General features: G+C 38.7%; 1 protein-coding gene across 6 annotated transcripts; it reads right to left on the reverse strand.

Annotated features, from left to right (window-relative positions):
- Positions 1-7,019: 7,019 nt before the first annotated feature.
- CYP2R1 (cytochrome P450 family 2 subfamily R member 1) lies at positions 7,020-16,723 on the reverse strand. 6 transcript variants are annotated; one of them, XM_071808930.1, is made up of 6 exons: positions 16,478-16,723; positions 13,154-13,175; positions 13,034-13,078; positions 12,107-12,739; positions 9,021-9,350; positions 7,020-7,734 (listed from the first exon to the last, which is right to left on the reverse strand). In XM_071808930.1, exons 1-6 carry the CDS (start codon positions 16,706-16,708, stop codon positions 7,559-7,561), a joined length of 1,437 nt encoding a protein of 478 aa, XP_071665031.1. In that variant the 5' UTR covers positions 16,709-16,723; the 3' UTR covers positions 7,020-7,558. The 6 variants fall into 6 exon arrangements, with proteins under 6 accessions (XP_071665031.1, XP_071665033.1, XP_071665032.1 ...); XM_071808932.1 differs by lacking the exon at positions 12,107-12,739; XM_071808931.1 differs by having other exon boundaries at positions 7,020-7,626; positions 13,034-13,175.
- Between the last annotated feature and the right edge of the window lie 881 nt (positions 16,724-17,604).

A 17,604-nucleotide genomic window follows, 5' to 3' on the forward strand; every position in this document is an offset into this window, starting at 1 on the left:
GAATAAGACATAATATCTCCAGGACAGAAGTTTAATTTGATCTTGATTAGAAAAAGGTTTTGAATTGTGAGGCCCAGTGCCAAAAAAAAAAAAACACCTCAGCCATCTAACTGCTATGAAAATGCATGTCTATACCTTCACAGACCAATTTATACTGAGAGTTTACCTTTCAGACTCTTACTGAATAGTCCACTGTATGCAGCTGTCTTATCTTGTGTTTTCATCATTCCATCTATCTCACTCAAAGATAAATTCTGATCTGGCATCTTCACCATGGTAATTTTTTATCTGTTTATACTCTATCCTTATATTTTCCCATTCAATGCATTGTTGCAAAATTTACATGATCTTATTTTCACCCCTTTTTCAAAATGGTTTGACTGTCTTTTATTGTGTTCCCTCTGAACTTGCTACTTTTCAGGTGAATGTGCTATCTTACCACCACCACCACAATCTTTCTTATGTACTCAGTAGCACGTGTATAAACCATTAGGCTCAATTTAAGCTAAAAAACCCTGCAGAGTAATAATTTCTTTTCACTACTTGGACAGCTTGAATTAGATTCAGAATTTATTTGTGTAGCAGAACAACATACTAGATCAAGAAAAGACCCACTTGCTGTGTGAGCTCAGGCTGCTTTCACACTTGAATAGCCAGCAGAGGTTTGGAGTTCTGTGGATTTTTATAAGCTGATGATAGAGACAGGAGGGACTACTATGACACTATGTGGTTTACTTCTCATGCTGAAGACAGTGCAAATTAGAACAAGAGCACAGGAAAAGGGTCAGATAACTGACTTTAATATTTCTCTAACAATCCAGTAATAACTACTAGGTATATACCTGATTCATCATCTAAAGCTTTTCCAAGTATTCACCTTGTTCCTAGTTTAAAGATATTTCACCTTGGCTTCTATTTATGTTCTTGTCTAGTTACTGAAGAGATCTTTTATCAACTTTTTTTCTCTGTTTAGATAGCTGTGGACTGTAATTGTGTCAATCATGTGTGTGGTAAACCAAGCAAATGAATTGTCTTGAAGCTGTCACTAGCCAGTGTGTTTTACAGTACTTTTCTGTAGTGTATATTCTGGAGACATGCTTGAGCCTCCAGCTTATCCAGAAATTTCTAACAGTATCAGTGTGTCACAAAGTCTGAAATTACAAATAATTCTGAAATTGAATCATATCCACTTGGACACAGAGCTGCTGTGATATGGTAACATACTATTTGGTCAGCTCATATATCACTAGATGTATCTTGCAGCAATGCAGAATATATAGCATAAACCTGGTCATTTTTTTACAGCTTTATAGGAACACTACCAATTTTTTAAATGCTCCTTCAGTTCTAGACAACAGGACACAGTGCTTGTGCCAGCACCAAATACATCTATAGCTTCTGTATCCTCACTCAATATTCTATCAATGCAAGATCTTTTGGCTGCACAGTTAAAGTTCATGTTTAACTAACAACACACTATGAATCGCAAGTTCTTTTAGATTTACAGCTTTTCATATTTCCTTCATCCTATGCCTGTTTTCTGTCACTGGCTCATAGGCATTTGAATTTATATTTGGACATGTCCAAAAAGGCCAGAGTCCAGAGGGAAGACCTTCTTTCAATTGATGTTAGATCTGGCCCACAGGAGGTCAAAAAAAATACTCTGAAATGAATAGATTGTAGTGTGAGCGTATGAAATTAACGTAAATCAACTGAGTTCTTTTCAGGATTACAATTTTATAACTTCTGCAATGTTACTAGAAAATAGAGTGATCTTGTATTACCTGCATGATGATGATGCTTAAGGAGGGATCACCAGAAGAACTGCAGAAAGATTCATGACTTCACCTCAAGCTCTGGTCTAGTTACAGGCATGGAACGTTTGGAGAGAGATGCTGAATACCACTAAGTAGAGACTGTGCTAAATTACTGCAGCATAAATTCAGTGCATGTCAGATCATCCTGTGCAGTACTGTAATACTAGTTGTCAACACTGCCTACATTGTGGATGCAGAATTATTCTCCCACTTGGTACACATTGAAGTTTCCTTTGGGAAAAAAAAAAAAAAGTGTAGGGCAAAGAGAGGCATCCACATCTGTTCAGCAGGTTTAGATTCAGCAAATATTTCCATCAGTAGGAAGAAGAAAGGGGAATGAGTCCACAAGCATGCAGAAAGGTTGTTAAGGGTAGACTGGGTTTCTAAGCAGAAAAACTCCATCGGTGTGGTGGCCATTATACAGCAGGTAGCAATTAGGCTTCCCTCCCCTTGAAGTCTAATCTGTGCAGTTCTGCAAGAGCCTGTAGAGCTCTAAAGTGAACCAAAATATCTTGCCTTGGACACTACGAAGAGCTGATCTGATACCCTACCTAGATCATTTGCTTCAACAATCTTTTTTTGAATATGATCTGCAAAGAAATGAGCTCTCCTAAAGCATCTTCATGCAAAGTCACCTAGTCTGTCCTTGGCACGCTGAGTTATTTTGAAGGTTTGGACCAGCCAATAAGACATTATTTTGAATGACATGTCTGTTAACGTACACATAATCTCCACAGGCAGATATTTCTGTCGCTGTGGTGACACCTATCCTCAACAAAATACTTGAAAATCTACCAGCTGTTGTCCAGACACCCACAGGCTAAAGATGGCATTGTCATGGATCTCCAGGGCTATTTGAGCAAGGTCCCTCAGAGAATGCCAGATCATGGTGTCACATAAGCTACATTATACTGGGTCTACAGAGAGCATATTCACTTTGCCCTCTTTAAAGGTGCCTAGGGCTCCTCAGCACAGCTTTTCCTTTTACCTGTAATACAGTGGCATATCCCCACAGCAGAAGGAACTATTGGTTCTGCCCAATGAAGAGGCCATTTTCCTTGCAGGTTCAGTTCATGTTTCCTGCAGTGATACTCAAACCATGGACAAGGGAGTTCATGTCTTCCAGGCATATTTTAGCTCTTAAGTCACTACAGATCGTAAACATGAGCAAGTTTTGCTCCTTTCCAACCCTGATTCTGTACAGAATTAAAAATTACCACAGTTCTATGATAAACTTGGTTTAAGGATGAGACAGACATGTCTTTTGAAACTCCAGTCTGAAGTATCACTTGTGCTGCTACTGATACAGTGACTTCTGGTACTAAGTCTGAAAAAATCTGCCAATTCAATCCAGAAATGTCATCAAAAGAAGTTTAATTAGTTTTCCAGAAAAAACACTCATGCTTCATAATGATTTGTAAATAATTATAAAAATTACAATATATTGTATTTTTGCTTTCAATCTACTCTTTTTTTCCCTATTTATAATTTTTATCTTTATTTAACTTTCTCTCATTTTCCAGATATGACCAATTCTCAGAGCAGTTTTTAGTGCCCAGTTAAAACATTACATGCTTGACAATGTGTACATAACATTAAATTCATGCTGTTATGTTCTCCTTTTCCTCTTTCTATTTTATCATTTCCTTATTAAGAGAAATTGAGATCTAAGACATGGTTTTTCAATGAAAAAAGACGTAGCTACATCCTGGCATGTAGTCCAAGTTAGCTGAACTATTTCTAGTACGTACTGGCAAACTAACAAAAAACCCCATTATTATGATCCTCTGGGTCTTTCTCTCACAACATATTCTCCATACATACGAAGAATATATCACAATAAATTACTGTGTCTCTGAAAGTAAATAGTTTCAATGTTTATTGAAATTTTATGAAATTTCACTTTATATAGTTAATTTCTGAGGGCATAAATTAGTGAACCTTCCTACGTTTATTAGGTTCATACTGAGCTTGTGTTCACCAGTTTCACAGAAACTGGTGGAAGTTCAGGAAACTAAGTGGTAAAGAGTGAGATTTTCTTTAGCATTCTTTCAGTGTCATACATAATATACTTGTCGTGTTCCCTTTTCAGTTTCTGGAGATGCTGGCATGGCCAAAGAACTTAAGCTTAAGGGTAGGGTTTTATAAAGGAGGATTTAAGATATTATGGTGGTACTGATTGCAGGTTTTGGATCAGTATTAAGAAGGGAATCTCCTGCTGGAGAGCAAGATGCATTACCCTGGGTCTGGACTTAGTCTAGAAGTAGATATAGGAATAAACTGTCTGAGAAACAGGGCAGAAAGCATCCAGTTTTGTGGTACAGAAATGGCACGAAAGAGCAAAGGCACAGAACCGCTTCTAGAGTTTCTGGATTAAGACAAGTGAACAAAACCAGAGCCAAGCTGGAGAAAATAGATGCAGCAACAGCTCAATCTTCCTACTGGTATTAACATTGTAGTTGGCTATGGAAACCTTTGAATGGGACATAGTAAACTAATACAATGGTGAGTTGACTATATTCTCCTCCAGTTAGCAGAATTTCTGTGATTGTAGTCAGAAAAGACAAACAGTTATTCCTCAAGGAGAAATTAAAGTAATCCAAGTAAAGAATACAAAATCAAGTCTTAGGAAAGACTGCTGAATTTAGTCTGCATTTGCAAATACTGAACAAGAACAAAAAATAGCACAAAGAACATTGCAATAATCTCACAAGAAGGGAAAAAAAGCTGAAGTGTGTTGTTTGTTTGTTTGTTTGTTTTTTTCCTGGACAAACTAGAAAAAAAGAATTATTCAAAACTGTACAGGGATTCAGAGCAGCAAAGACAAGCCGAATATGCATTTTTAGCTACATTTACAGCAAAGATTGCTTCACTGCCTTTGGGAACAGCAGAGACGTTATGGAGAAGGTCCATGAAAGTTTCTTCTTGTGGTTGTGATGTACCTGTATGTGGAAACAGTGCTGCCAGTTCTAAAGTATCCCCATGAATTCAAAGAGCTAACTCTGCAAAAGAAAAAAATGACCATAAATACTGGAGGGAATAAAACTTAGGAAAATGATAAAACCAAGAGCACAATAAATGGCATTAATATACAGAAACTGAGAGGTTACGACTTTAGTTTCAAGAAATCTTTCTGTCAGTATCTGGACACGTTGTTTTTATCCAAAATGTCAGGACATTTAAAGACAGATAAGAAGAACTTCACATGTTGTTTAGTATCTTTTTTCATCTTTAAATTCTACAATCAGAAAAAATAGACTGGTTAATATATCAACCTTTAATCCCAAAACAATGTGCAAGTGTAGCCAGCTATGCTAGATATTTCAGCTGTAGAAAACTCTTGCCAGGAAATTCTGAACATCTGGCTGGCTACTGATGTTCATTACTAATCAATCTTTATACAATGGAGAAATTCCAGAGGACTGAAAAAAACTATTATTATGTCAGTATTTCAAATCATTAAATCAGATCACTAGGACAATTCTAAGAGGGGACATAAAGAAAAACTTGATACAGAATGAAACATAAATATAACTAATACTGATAAAGATTTATAGAAAAGACAGTTTGTCAAATGTATTTGACTGCTTAAAAAAGACTATAAGTTGGCAGATAAAGGTAAAAGTTTGGATTGATATTAGGAGGCTTTTATAAGGCATTTTGATTTGGGAACCAGAATGACATATAATCAATATAGTTCTCATTAAATGGATTAAAGAGTAGCCAGGAGTTAGATCTGAAAATACCTCAGCAAAAGGGAATTATCACTGGCCAGCTGTATTTTGAGAATAGCCTCTGCAATAACTGTTTCTAGATTTTTTTAATCCTCCCCCCACTTCAATCAGGATTATTTGAATCATGTTTTAACTATGGATGTCCCAGGGTTCTTGCAAGCCAGAAGGCAAGCCCGGATAACAACAAAACTCTGGCTGTCTGATCTAAGAACACAGGCTGGGATACAGGAGGAATTACCATGAGTCCAGAACTGCGGGGCTGAACTCTTTTGTTCAGCATTGCTTCATACTGAAAGCACCTAAATTTGGTAGATTCCACAATTTTTACTTAAGCATTTGTGAAAAACACCCAATTCCTACTTGTGTAGGTATTCACAAAAGCCTCAGTCTTGATTCCTAAGCCTCACTGTTTGCCGATATCTTAGGAATGGTTTATTCACAGCTTTCATGGTGTGCTCAGTGCACAGCAATCAGACTTACCTCCTTCCTTTCTTTTTTGAATCTTGAATCATCCCTACAGAAAGGCAGTTCCTCAGCAAGGGGAGTAGCCTGCCCACCCTCTTCAGAGCACCAGGGACACAGGTTTGAGATGCTCTCTGACTGCCCTTGGACGCGGTACGTAATTTAAGCCGGGCCTGCTCCATCTTAAGTCAGTAGGCTATTAAGTGGACTCGGATTAGCTGTTTGATCCTCCTCTTTTGCTGTTTCAAAAGAAATGAAGTATTTCTGCTCAGTTTAACCTGAAAACACCAGTTCAGCAGAAAAACACCAATTCCTGCCTCTGAACTTTCCTGCAGATCCAAGTTGAAGCGTAAGCTGTATAAAGAGCAAGGTCTAACATTCAGCCCTGTCCTTAAATAGCCGCTTGCTTAGTGCGTGTTTTGGTCTGAACCCTACTCTGAGGCCCCACTTCTCCCCACATGGTGGGGACTGAACATACCATACTGAGAGTGCCAGGGTCTCCTGTAGGGTCTGCATACATAAATCTTTATCTACCAATAACCACAAAGAAATAGCTGTCAAGAATAAAAAATGAAGCTGGCAGAAGTCAAGAGTAGCTGTTATGCTAAAACTTGTGCTTAAAATAAATTTAAGATGTTTTTCCCCACCCTATTCCACTCCCCCTCCCAAAAATGTCTCTTCTCTAGTCAGACTCCTGAGCAGCTTCTTGACTCGTGGTATAGTTGCATGTGACTCTGGTAGCACAAACACTGTTTTTTCTAGACTATTTAGGCAGAGATTAATCATTACACAATGCTTTGTGTTGAGAGGCAATGGAGGACATGGGTCTGGAAATGCAACAAACTGGCAAAAAAGATTGCAGTAATTGTCAGGACTATGACAATAACGGAACACTCTGTCTATGTTACCAAATGAGAAGCAAGCCATAAAATATCTTAAAAGTGAATTCACACAGTTATCTGGTCCACTAGAAAATGACAACCAACTGGAAAGACAGGGCAAGGAGAAGGATTAAAATATTTTAATAGACAATTTGTTTGTCCAGGCTGGAAAAGAGTTTATTCTGAGTTACAGAAATTTAAATAGATACCTTTAAAACCTTTTTAGCTATGTAAATTTAATGGAGAATTATAAAGAACAGCTTAACTGGAATAGTGTAAATTATGTTTTCATGTCTGAATAGTAGTATAAACATTCTGAGCCATATTCTCCATGCTTATTAAAAATATCCTCATGAAGTAAAATGACTTGCTGAGTAATTAGATATTTAAAAGCTGAATCAGAAGTTAGATTCAAAACAGGCTTCTGGAGTGAAAACATCAACTTTAAACACAGGATGCGTTTCACGTTTTTGGTTGAGGGTTTGTTTTTTTTTTGTGTAAACCAAGTAAACAGAAACCATTAACTTGTGCACAAATAGCCAGAATATATCTGCAAGTCCTTTAAATCTTTGTTCTTCTGACATGAACACATTTAGAAGACGAAGTGGATCCTCGGCTGTGACTTGGAGCATTGTGCTCCACCAGACAATCGAGACCCTTCTGTTCACCGTCTCTCTGCACAGATGAGGTATGGCTGTGGTTGCAAGGTCATGCCTAATCTTGGTTTGAGATCTGGAATCACACCATGAGGAAAACACAGGTGAAACCGTTGTAGTAATGAAGTGAAAAACAAAAACATTTCCATTCGAGCTAGTTGTTCTCCAAGACAATGTCTTCTTCCTGGATTGAAAATAAGGTTTTGTAAAGACTTAAAATGTGTTCAGTTACATTTGTACTCATATTATGAAAAAGAATGGTCATTTCTGTGTTCTAAGAGGAACTGTATGAACTTGGTGGTAGTATTCTGTAAGAGAGGATAGGTGCTATTTTACAGCAAGAAACAGATTTTAGATAGTTTGTTCTCGCTACACAAATGCCATTGTAACTGATTCTGTCAAATTTATTTAAATAAGATTTAGCTGCTTTATCTTGAAGTGCCAGTCTAGAAAGGAGGTGTTTTAAAAAAATGATACTATGAATTTCAGCCTTTGTAACCTACTATTTTCTTAATTACATCTACTGCCAGTCATAATTACCTGCCAATTACTGTAACTTGCTAGGTAGAAAGATATGAAACAGGTCTGGATAATGTCTTTAAATATTAGTTCCCGTTCTGTGTATGACTAGTTACAGGGAGTAAACGTGGTTGTGGAAGACACAGATGAATGGGTAACAACATCTGGAACTGGTAATGTCAAACAGGCAAAGAGGCATAATAAATACACAATAAAGGTGGACTTCACCAAATCTAACTCCAGCAATTTAGATGTTGTGCATCTACTCCAAGGGAATTGTCTTGTCTCCTATTTTTTGGAGAAAGAGTACCCCAGATAAGTAAACTAAGTCACCCCTACACAAGGCTGTGTCTTTCTGAGGATTGCAGAGGTAGCCCTGGCAGTCAGCTTATACAGAACACCTGATTTTTTAGATTGATAATCATACATAAGGTGAATTATCCACTCTTACAGGCATCAAAAGACAAATCCGCAATGATCTAGAACTGCCAGAATACTTCCTGAGGACAGAATGCAGTGCTACGTGCTGCCCCCCAAGCCAGTTCTGAGCAAAATATGCAATTTCTGGTGCTGATCAAAGTGCTGAAATTTGAAAGCTGGTTGTGTACATCACCTGTATGTAACGACTTCAGCAACAAGTAACTATTAATTGTGAAACAAATACTGCTTCTGTACTGTAATTATATAAAATGCAGAGAGTCCTCATAGAAGAAAATATTCTGCTGTCTTTTTTGTTAGTTCATATATAATAATGAGCTCATCTATATAAAAGATATTATGTTAAAATGCCTTATGTCCAGGGTGCATTATATTTAATATCTTTAAAATAGCTGTTTCATCAGAATGGTGGATAACTTATATCATTCTGTCCATTGCTGATTTATTGCCATCACTTATATGTTATACATCTCTAGATTTATGAAAAGGAACAGTGGAAGGAATCACTCTTACCTAGTGAAAAAGGAATAAATGCTTCTTTCTTGACAAACTGCCCGTTGCCATCCAAAAACCTCTCAGGAAAAAACACTTCTGGATTGCTCCAGTATTTTTCATCAAAATGAACGGAGTAGAGGTTTGTAATGACTGTAGTGCCCTCAGGAATGGAGTAACCACGCACAACAGTATCTTTGGAAGTTGCATGAAAAATACCAAGTGGAGCGATGTTACAGAACCTTAGAACTTCATGTAGGACAGCCTCAGTGTACGGCATTTTGCATTTCTCCTCTAACACAGGCATTTTATTTGGGCCAATGACTAAATCGATTTCTTTTTGAACTTGCCCTGTCAGGAACAGGAATAAAAGCTGATGTTTATTGGGTAATATCCTTTATTTTTAAATTTAATTTATAAAATATATACTTCTTAAAGGATACCGAAACGTGAAATATCTTATAAAATATAGTAGCTCATAAGCTTTTAAATTTAGACTCTATATTCTTTATCCTGCTAGTAGGAATTATTACTAGCATGTATACCAGTAATCTTATTTTCCTAAAGTAATTATTCTCAGTAAAATAGCGTTTAAACATACTTTTATTTGCTTGTGTGTATTTTTATTTCTGGAGCTCTTCAAAACTGAAGAAGCAAGCAAAAGACTGCAAAGATAAAGTACATTAAATACTTAAATGAACACAGTTAACACTGACATTAGCCACCTGAACTTTCCCTTGTCTAATTCTTACAATTCTTTAGAACTGCCACAGTGTAATTTCATTCACTCTTAAACTGAAAATATTTGTTACAACACAGTGAGAGTTAAGAGGGACAGGGGTCTGAATTTAACTCAAAAGGAACAAATTCAGTCACTGTTTTTTAACCTATTTTTAGAAATTAAGTTCACAGGTTATTTGTATAATTTCAAAGGCATTCAAACTGCCTCCTCTTTTTCCAGATCCACTTTCTTTGTTGAAACTGTCAAACAGCTCCTGACTAAAACAAAGTTGGACTTCCACAATTAATGTGGAACCAATAATGAAAATCTGTGCAATGGCAAAAAAACCTCTACCAGAATCAGCAGGTTTTTCAACCTGAACTGACAATGTTTCACATCAAAATGAAGAGGTGAAAAGCAGCTTAGTGAAAGTATATTCTGTGATGTAGTAGTGTATCCGTCTATATTGTAATACTCAGAGAAAGTCTAAATAAATTAAAAGTAACGGTAATTTTTATTTTTATCCAGATGAACTGATTTTGAACCCAAATTCAGAAACTCGTTATATCACAATATCCGAGATCAGAAAATTATTTCAGGTGAGTGGATCTCTACAAAAACAGCCAATGCATAGGAGACACTAAACTAGAATGTTTTCTTGATCTTTATTGAAAAACAGCATATTGGTCACACCTTAATAGAGAAGGAATAAGTATGTTCTTGTTTTAAGGTATGAATATTGTTTGTGGGCTATGACAGACTGATGAGAAACTTTAGGTGGACCTTTTTGCATTTTGGCTTTTTATATAATGTAAAGCATCGATATAGCTATTGACTAATTATGGAACTTAATATATTTTTTCACTAAAATACGGACAATGTGTATATGCATCCTAAAACTTAACTATCTGTAAAATCAGGGGTTTTTTTTTCATTTTATTAAATGTTTTTCTCTTTTGGTAGATTTTCTTATTATACTATGTAAAGCATATAGATGGATCAGTGGAACTCAAAAGCATAAAAGCAACACATCATTTTTTTAAACCCATTTGTTTTAAATTGTCTGAAATGTGTTGACTGGGTAAAAATTGCAGGCACGGTTTTAAGCTTCCACCAAAAAAAATTATTAGCTGTATTTAGTGAGCCGAAGCTACATGTTTCTCTTAAGTATGTCTCTAAAAGTCTTTAAAATTAACAACTCAAATCCTGTTTGATCTTGCTTTTAATCCTAGGTTAGGAGAAAGCTTTTCTATGTTTTAATCTTTAATCAATTTCCTCATGTTCTGTTAGTTAATTGACTAAGTAGAATAGTTGAGTAAATGAAAATAAGAAAATATGTAAGAGGTTAGGGCTCTCAGGAGATATTTGAGCAAACTTTGGTTCTACTTGCTTAGCCAGATACTTTAACTAACTCAGTGAATGTGGGACTTAAAATAATGACAATAATAGCAGGAAAAAAAAGAGCTTTGGCATCAACTTTTCCTTTAATCTGAATGATTTTCACTGTTTATAACATGTCAGGTGTTGACATACATTATCACCATATTTTAATTTTCTTTCTTTTTTTTTTTTTCCCAAGTAACACTGTATTTACCTTAAACATAAATAAGGAATTTGACCTCTAACTTTAAAATAATAATTGCTTTTTGTCCACTCAATTTAAATTAACAATTATTCTAGCTGAGAAAATCAGGAGGTATAGAGTCATGCACCTACTACTATGGGAAGAAAATATAATCTTTCATATATAAAGATATCTGGTGCGTATGCAGAACTTCAGATCTCAAGAGCCTTAAAGCTCCAGGTAGCATTGTTATCTACATTATTTTAATTTTTATTTTTAAATGCTATTTTTGTTCTTCTGAAAGTATAAATATTCAAGTCTATAACCTGGAAATCTACTATGTGTTAAGGCACTTAAGGATAAAAATAAATTGTACCTAAACTGTTAACCACAACCTGATTTACATTTTTGCTGATGTTTTTGCATTTTTAATTTGGTTTATTAATTTCATATTTAATTGCATCTGCTTATTTATTAAATACACAGATTAGTACATCCACCAACCAATATTATCACAACACTATCACAACACTACACTTAAATATATTAGAAATACTTTATTAAAAATATTAAAGCTTCATAAAAATGCACAAAAATAATATGCTTAAATTTTATCATGATGTTGGGCTTTTGATATCTTCATCTGCATACAAAATAAGCTTATCACATCTGTCCATAGTATATTGAGTAAATGGTATAATAGAATAATATATACAAACCTTCCTTTTAGTTATGACTATGGATCACTGCACCACTCTGAGAAAACAGTTTAAATTTGCATTAGGAAAGTGTATTGGTTCCTCAAAACGTCAAAGTTCTTACCTTGAATGTTTGGATAAAGAGCCATAAACAACACTGCCCATCTTAAAACATTTGTTGTGGTTTCTGTCCCAGCTATGATGAGCTCTCCAACAGAGAAAATTAAGTTTTCTCTTGAAAATGTAGATTCTGGATCATTTTCATTGCAATCCATCTCATCCAAATATGCATCTACAAAATGTCGAGGTGCCTGAGGCTTCCTATTTTCAGAGACACGTTCAATAAGCTCATGAAGAAAGTCATAGACTTCAGCTGCATTTTTAAACAGCTGCTGGTGTTTCCCAAATGGCAAAATACCAATCCAAGGAAAAGCATTATATAAAAATACAGAAGCACTAGCAGCTAATTCAATATTTTCACTAAAAATCTCAATCATGTGCTGAAATTCAGTATCTTCATATGTGAAACGTTCTCCAAAAATAATCCAATTAGTAATGTTTGAAACAGCATTTGTTATCAAATGCTTAAGATCAAATGGTCTGCCTTTGTATGTGTCAATGGCATCAAGAAAATACACAGATTCTTCTGAAATTTTGTGTTCAAAGGACCTTTGACAATATCCAAAAGTTCGAAAGGTATTTACAGCTAATTTGCGATGTTCTGTCCATCCTCTGCCATATTTACTGTTCAGTAAGCCTGAAAAAATATTTTGACACAGTATTTTATGTAATGCTTTATTTTTCCCCATAAATAGAATTATTTATCAAGACAAAAAACAAGACAAAAAAAATTATACACATCTTGCTATGGAATATAATCCACAAGTGACGATCCTTTCCAAATAATATATTTAAAGAAGCACCAAGTCCTTTAAGAAAGGAGATGATAAAGAAGTAGAAAAAAAAATGGCTAAAGCAAATGTTTCATGTGATCACCAACCCATCTATTGAATAAAAATTACATTTTTATTTAAAAGACATAAGCACTTACCTCCCATGTTTGTCAGCTTCTTAAACAAAGGAAGAGATGGTCTATCTGCAAAAATTTCACTTTGATGAACAAGGCATTCTTTTACTGCATCATAGCCATTCAGTACAATAGCAGATATACCTCCCAGGTCAAGACTGAAGATCTGTGGGAAAAAAATAATAAAAGTTGTAAAATGCTATTACAACCAAATCTTAGGAAGAAACAATGAAAACAAGTAAAAACGAGTAATGAAAAAGTGAAACAACAGTAAATATCCATGCAAAATACAGACTTGGATCAACTTCAGTGGGGCAGACAGGTAACCAGAGATCATACAACTGTGGCATTACACAGTAGAGTCTGTTGTGAGCTAATTTACTCTGTCAAAAGATACAGTAAATTAGCCAGCACTACTTTCTGTGCCTTGCTGTGCACCTAAACTGGCCAGCTCTCCAAAGTAAGGACTGGGACACTTTCATATAGTCACTTAAAAAATATGAATTTGGAATGACAATGCATATTTCTCAGAAAAAAAATGTACTGTCCTCTAGCATTAGTAGACATAAGTAGATATTAGTGTAAGTATATACATAACCTTATTAGATATAAGGTGTAGCTTTTATATAAGAACTAGAACTAAAGTGCATATATTGTCTGCTTTCCCAGTTTGCTGAGACTCCTGCCCCAGGAGGATGAAAGCTTTGCTGCTGTATCTGCTCCTCCCTCCTGCCCGAGGAAAGGTCAGTGCCAACAGCTTCACCCAGTTAAGGGCGCTATGAAGCTACAAGTTCACATCACTAAGACATCCAACATGTCACTTAGTAATGGCAGACACACAAGTGGTGTCAGGTGCAAAAACAACCAAGCTGCACCTAGTCCTTTCCACTTCTGGAAGTGGACACCAGCTTACCCTGCACAGGCTCCCAAAGAACACTCACATTTAGAGACCGATGACAGAACCCAAGGGAATGGCAGGAAGATGTGCCAGGGCAGGTTTAGGTTGGACATTAGGAAAAGAAAGGTTCTTCACTCAGAGGGTGCTGGACACTGGAACAGGCTCCCCAGGGAGGTGTCACAGCCCCAAGCCTGACAGTGTTCAAGAAGAGACTGGACAATGCCCTCAGACACATGGTGTGAACTGTGGGGTTGTCCTGTGCAGGGACAGGAGTTGGACTCCATGATCCTTGTGGGTCCCTTCCAACTCAGGACATTCTATGATTCTGTGATAGAAGGGAGAGCCATGAAAACAGCCACCAAATGGCAGCATAGCCCAGCTACTCCTGTCTCCTGTTTCCAGGAGGGTTATCACTGGACGCTTTGGAGAAAGACAAAATACATCCTGCAGAAGGCAACCAAATGAAAATCCTAACCTAAGTTTTAAAAATGAAAACTGAGGTTAAATCAAGATTGAAATAATTTATCACTTTCCATATTTTTCTTAGCATCATAAATATATATTTTTACCTATACAAATCTTGAGTTCTTCCTTCATCTCAGAGCTATTGACCTCCACAATATGAAATAATGTTAGCATATTTACACATTCTGTGACAACTGGGTTGTCACCAAAAGAGTTGTCAGGCACTGGAACAGGCTACTCAGGGAAGTGGTGGCATCACCATCCCAGGAGGTGTTTAAGATGCATAGATGTGGCACTTAGGGACATGGTTTAGTGGTGGACTTCACAGTGTTAGGTTAATGGTTGGATTCAATGATCTGAAGGGTCTTTTCCAACCTAAGTGATTCTATGATTCTGTACCTATTTTGCTTTAGCAAACTTGATATTTTCACTGTTATGATGGCTCTTCTTTTTTATGTGACAAAAAGACACTGATATGTTTCTGCAAGACAGTTGTGTTTTGTATATTTTGATTATAGCTTATATCTTTCTTCTTATGTTATCTATAATAATAATTAAGAAAACTTTCATTGTATTTTTCCAGAGCCCCACAAATAATCATACAATGTCTTCAATTTCCCTCAAATTCTGCAGGATCCTTTCTGGCAGCAGGTGACTAGAACTACATACAGTATTCCAGGCAAGTAGAAAGCTTAGTTTATTTGATGACACGCTTTCCTTCCTATTTACATTCTACTTGTCCTAATATTTTGCTTGAAACACACTTCTTTATTTTTCTGTTGCCAAAATAGAGGAAACAAAAACTAATCACATCCTTTTGTTTCTGCCATTTAGCATCCTTCTAGTCTGTGAACTTTGCTTCGCTTCTCATTCATGACAAGACTGTGACTTATTCTGTTTCTGCAGTAGGTTTCACCAGTAACCTGGACAAAACCTTTTGACAGACTTAAGTTATAGCAACAGTTTTATTTGCTTGGTAGGGGTATTAAACAACTCTAGTAGTTTGAAGGACGTGATTATCTAGACAAACCATTGTTTGTTGGGCAAAAAACTCAGTTCTCCAGCAAGAATCCTGCTAAGTAAAACACCAGAGGTGCTCTCGTCTGCAGATGAGGAATTGCTGGCTGCGTGTGGGTGCTGACTGGGCAGCAGCTACCAGAACACACATGTGTACATACGTGTCATGTGTACACACTGACGAATGCTAACACCTGCCTGCTTTTCCCTGCTATGTGTAGTTGAGGTTTAATTTTTATGAACCTTGTAAGAATAGACTGTCTGCTTGAAACTGGACAATGAAAAGAAATATCTGATATATAGGAAAGTATGGGAAAAAAAAAATCATTCCTATGTATTTATACTAATTGACTGCAAGTATTCCAAGTATCCCACTGAAGGTAGCTGGAAGCAATGTGCTTTCAGTGAAAATGTGACTACTCTTGGGTTGGTGTAAGTTTGTTAGTTTTGAGCGCTTTTGGCGTATCCAAGACCTGCAGATATGAAACAAGCGAATTACTTCTATGTGCAGCAGGACACCAGTCCGAGCATCGTACCAAAATAAAGCGAGAGCAGGAGCTGGGCGGGCAGAGAGCTCCGCTCCGCCGCTCTGACCCCCAGAGGGAGCTCCGGCCTAAGAGCTGAACGGCTTCCCCTCTGCCCCTGCTCCGGCCTTGCGCTCGCAGGAACCGCTGACCGGTTGTGCCAGAGCCTTGAGCTGTGGGGGCCCCGCTACCGGCCGGGTACCGGGCCCTTTCCCCTCCTCCCGTTAACCGGCGGGGCTGCTCCGCCCACGATGCCGCTGCCTCCGCCTCGGGGCGGCGGGACCTGGAGCGGCCGCCTCCGCGGTGCTGATCGTTCCCCGGCGGAGCGCGGGCACTGACAGCCGCTCCGGGCCGGGCGGGTGGAATGGCTGTCCCGGCCGGACGCGCCGTGCTGCCGATGCGGCTCAGGGCTCCGTGGCAGCCCCGGGACCGCCGGAACGGGGAGCGCCCGCCTGGCTGCCTCCTCCCCGAGCTCTGCCACCGACAGCGCTGCTCGCCCCGACCCAGCCCGCGCCGCTCCTGGGAACCCCGAGGAGGCGGCAGACGCTGCCGGAGCGGCGGTACCTGCCCGTGGATCTGGCTCTGCCGCCTCATGTAGACGTGCGGCTGCTCCGCGCCCAGGGCGTGGATGTTGCCGATGAGGGGCAGCCCCGCGGGGCCGGGCGGGAAGCCAGGCGGCCGCCGCTGCTTCAGGAGCTGCCGCACCACCAGCGCCAGCACCGCGGCCGCCAGTGCCAGCAGCAGGAGGCAGGCGCCGCTGCTCGCCGCCGTGCCTGGGTCCCCCGCCGGCCACATCGCGCCGCTTCCTCCTACCGCAGGCCCGGCCCGCCGCCCTTATTGGGCGGTGGCAGCACCGCCCCGCGCTCATTGGCCCGCGTCGGCTCCGCTCTCTCGCGTCAGGGCGGGGACGGGACGGCGCGAAGCCCCCGCGGGGTGGACACATCGGTGCGGGAGTTGGTTATGGTTGGACCCGGTCATCCTGGAGGTCTGTTCCAACCGAAATGATTCTGTGATTGCTGGGATGAGCTGGGGGCGGGCTGTCCTCCGGTGGCCCGCGGGACTGCAGAAAACGGGTGTCGGAGAGTGACTGCACACACATACACACAGGATTCAAACAGTGTACTTGCTTATGTTTGCCCAGGACGGCAGATTGAAAGGAAAGATAGATGTCACGTGTACATCACAGAACAATACACCCATAACTTTTAATGAAAGCAAGTGTAACGATGCTGACCCAGTTTTCTCAGAGTTGTTGATGCCAGTGTGTTGTCATGGACTGAAGGCTGGTTAGGCTGGTTGGTTGAACCAGGTTCTGTGCTGGTTTCCATGGGTCAATGCAGTGAGACACCCTGATTTTCAGGTGAATCTTCATGCAATGAGTAATCAGTTGTACCGGCCTCAGGATCTTTCCTTTGTTCTAGCTGCAAAATGCCTGTGAAGCATGTGTCAGTGCCAGCATCCTATATAAAAATCTTCCCAGTGTGTCAGAATAAAAAGTGGCTTGAGCACTGCTAGAAAATGATTCCTTTCATTCTTCTTCCAAGTTATTTATTCATCCTTTCTTCCAGTATGATAGTACCTGGTGTCTTGACTGAATTACTTGGGACATACCTATAAAAAAAAGTCAGTATTTTCATGTCGGTGCCTTACGATTTATTGCCAGAGGGCAAGAGTTTCGGGACCCCAGCTTG

The sequence above is a fragment of the Patagioenas fasciata genome, chromosome 5 (genome assembly GCF_037038585.1).
Source record: "Patagioenas fasciata isolate bPatFas1 chromosome 5, bPatFas1.hap1, whole genome shotgun sequence".
Taxonomy (NCBI): Eukaryota; Metazoa; Chordata; class Aves; order Columbiformes; family Columbidae; genus Patagioenas; species Patagioenas fasciata.

What these genes read in the sequence shown, in the direction of transcription:
- CYP2R1 (XM_065839097.2), bottom strand. Translation starts at nt 16,708, where the DNA reads ATGTGGCCGGCGGGGGACCCAGGCACGGCGGCGAGCAGCGGCGCCTGC. An exon ending in TCTTTATCCAAACATTCAAG is followed by an intron (nt 9,351 to 12,106) that starts GTAAGAACTTTG and finishes TGTTCCTGACAG; the next exon opens with GGCAAGTTCAAAAAGAAATC. An exon ending in ATTTATTCCTTTTTCACTAG is followed by an intron (nt 7,735 to 9,020) that starts GTAAGAGTGATT and finishes TTTTCAATCCAG; the next exon opens with GAAGAAGACATTGTCTTGGA.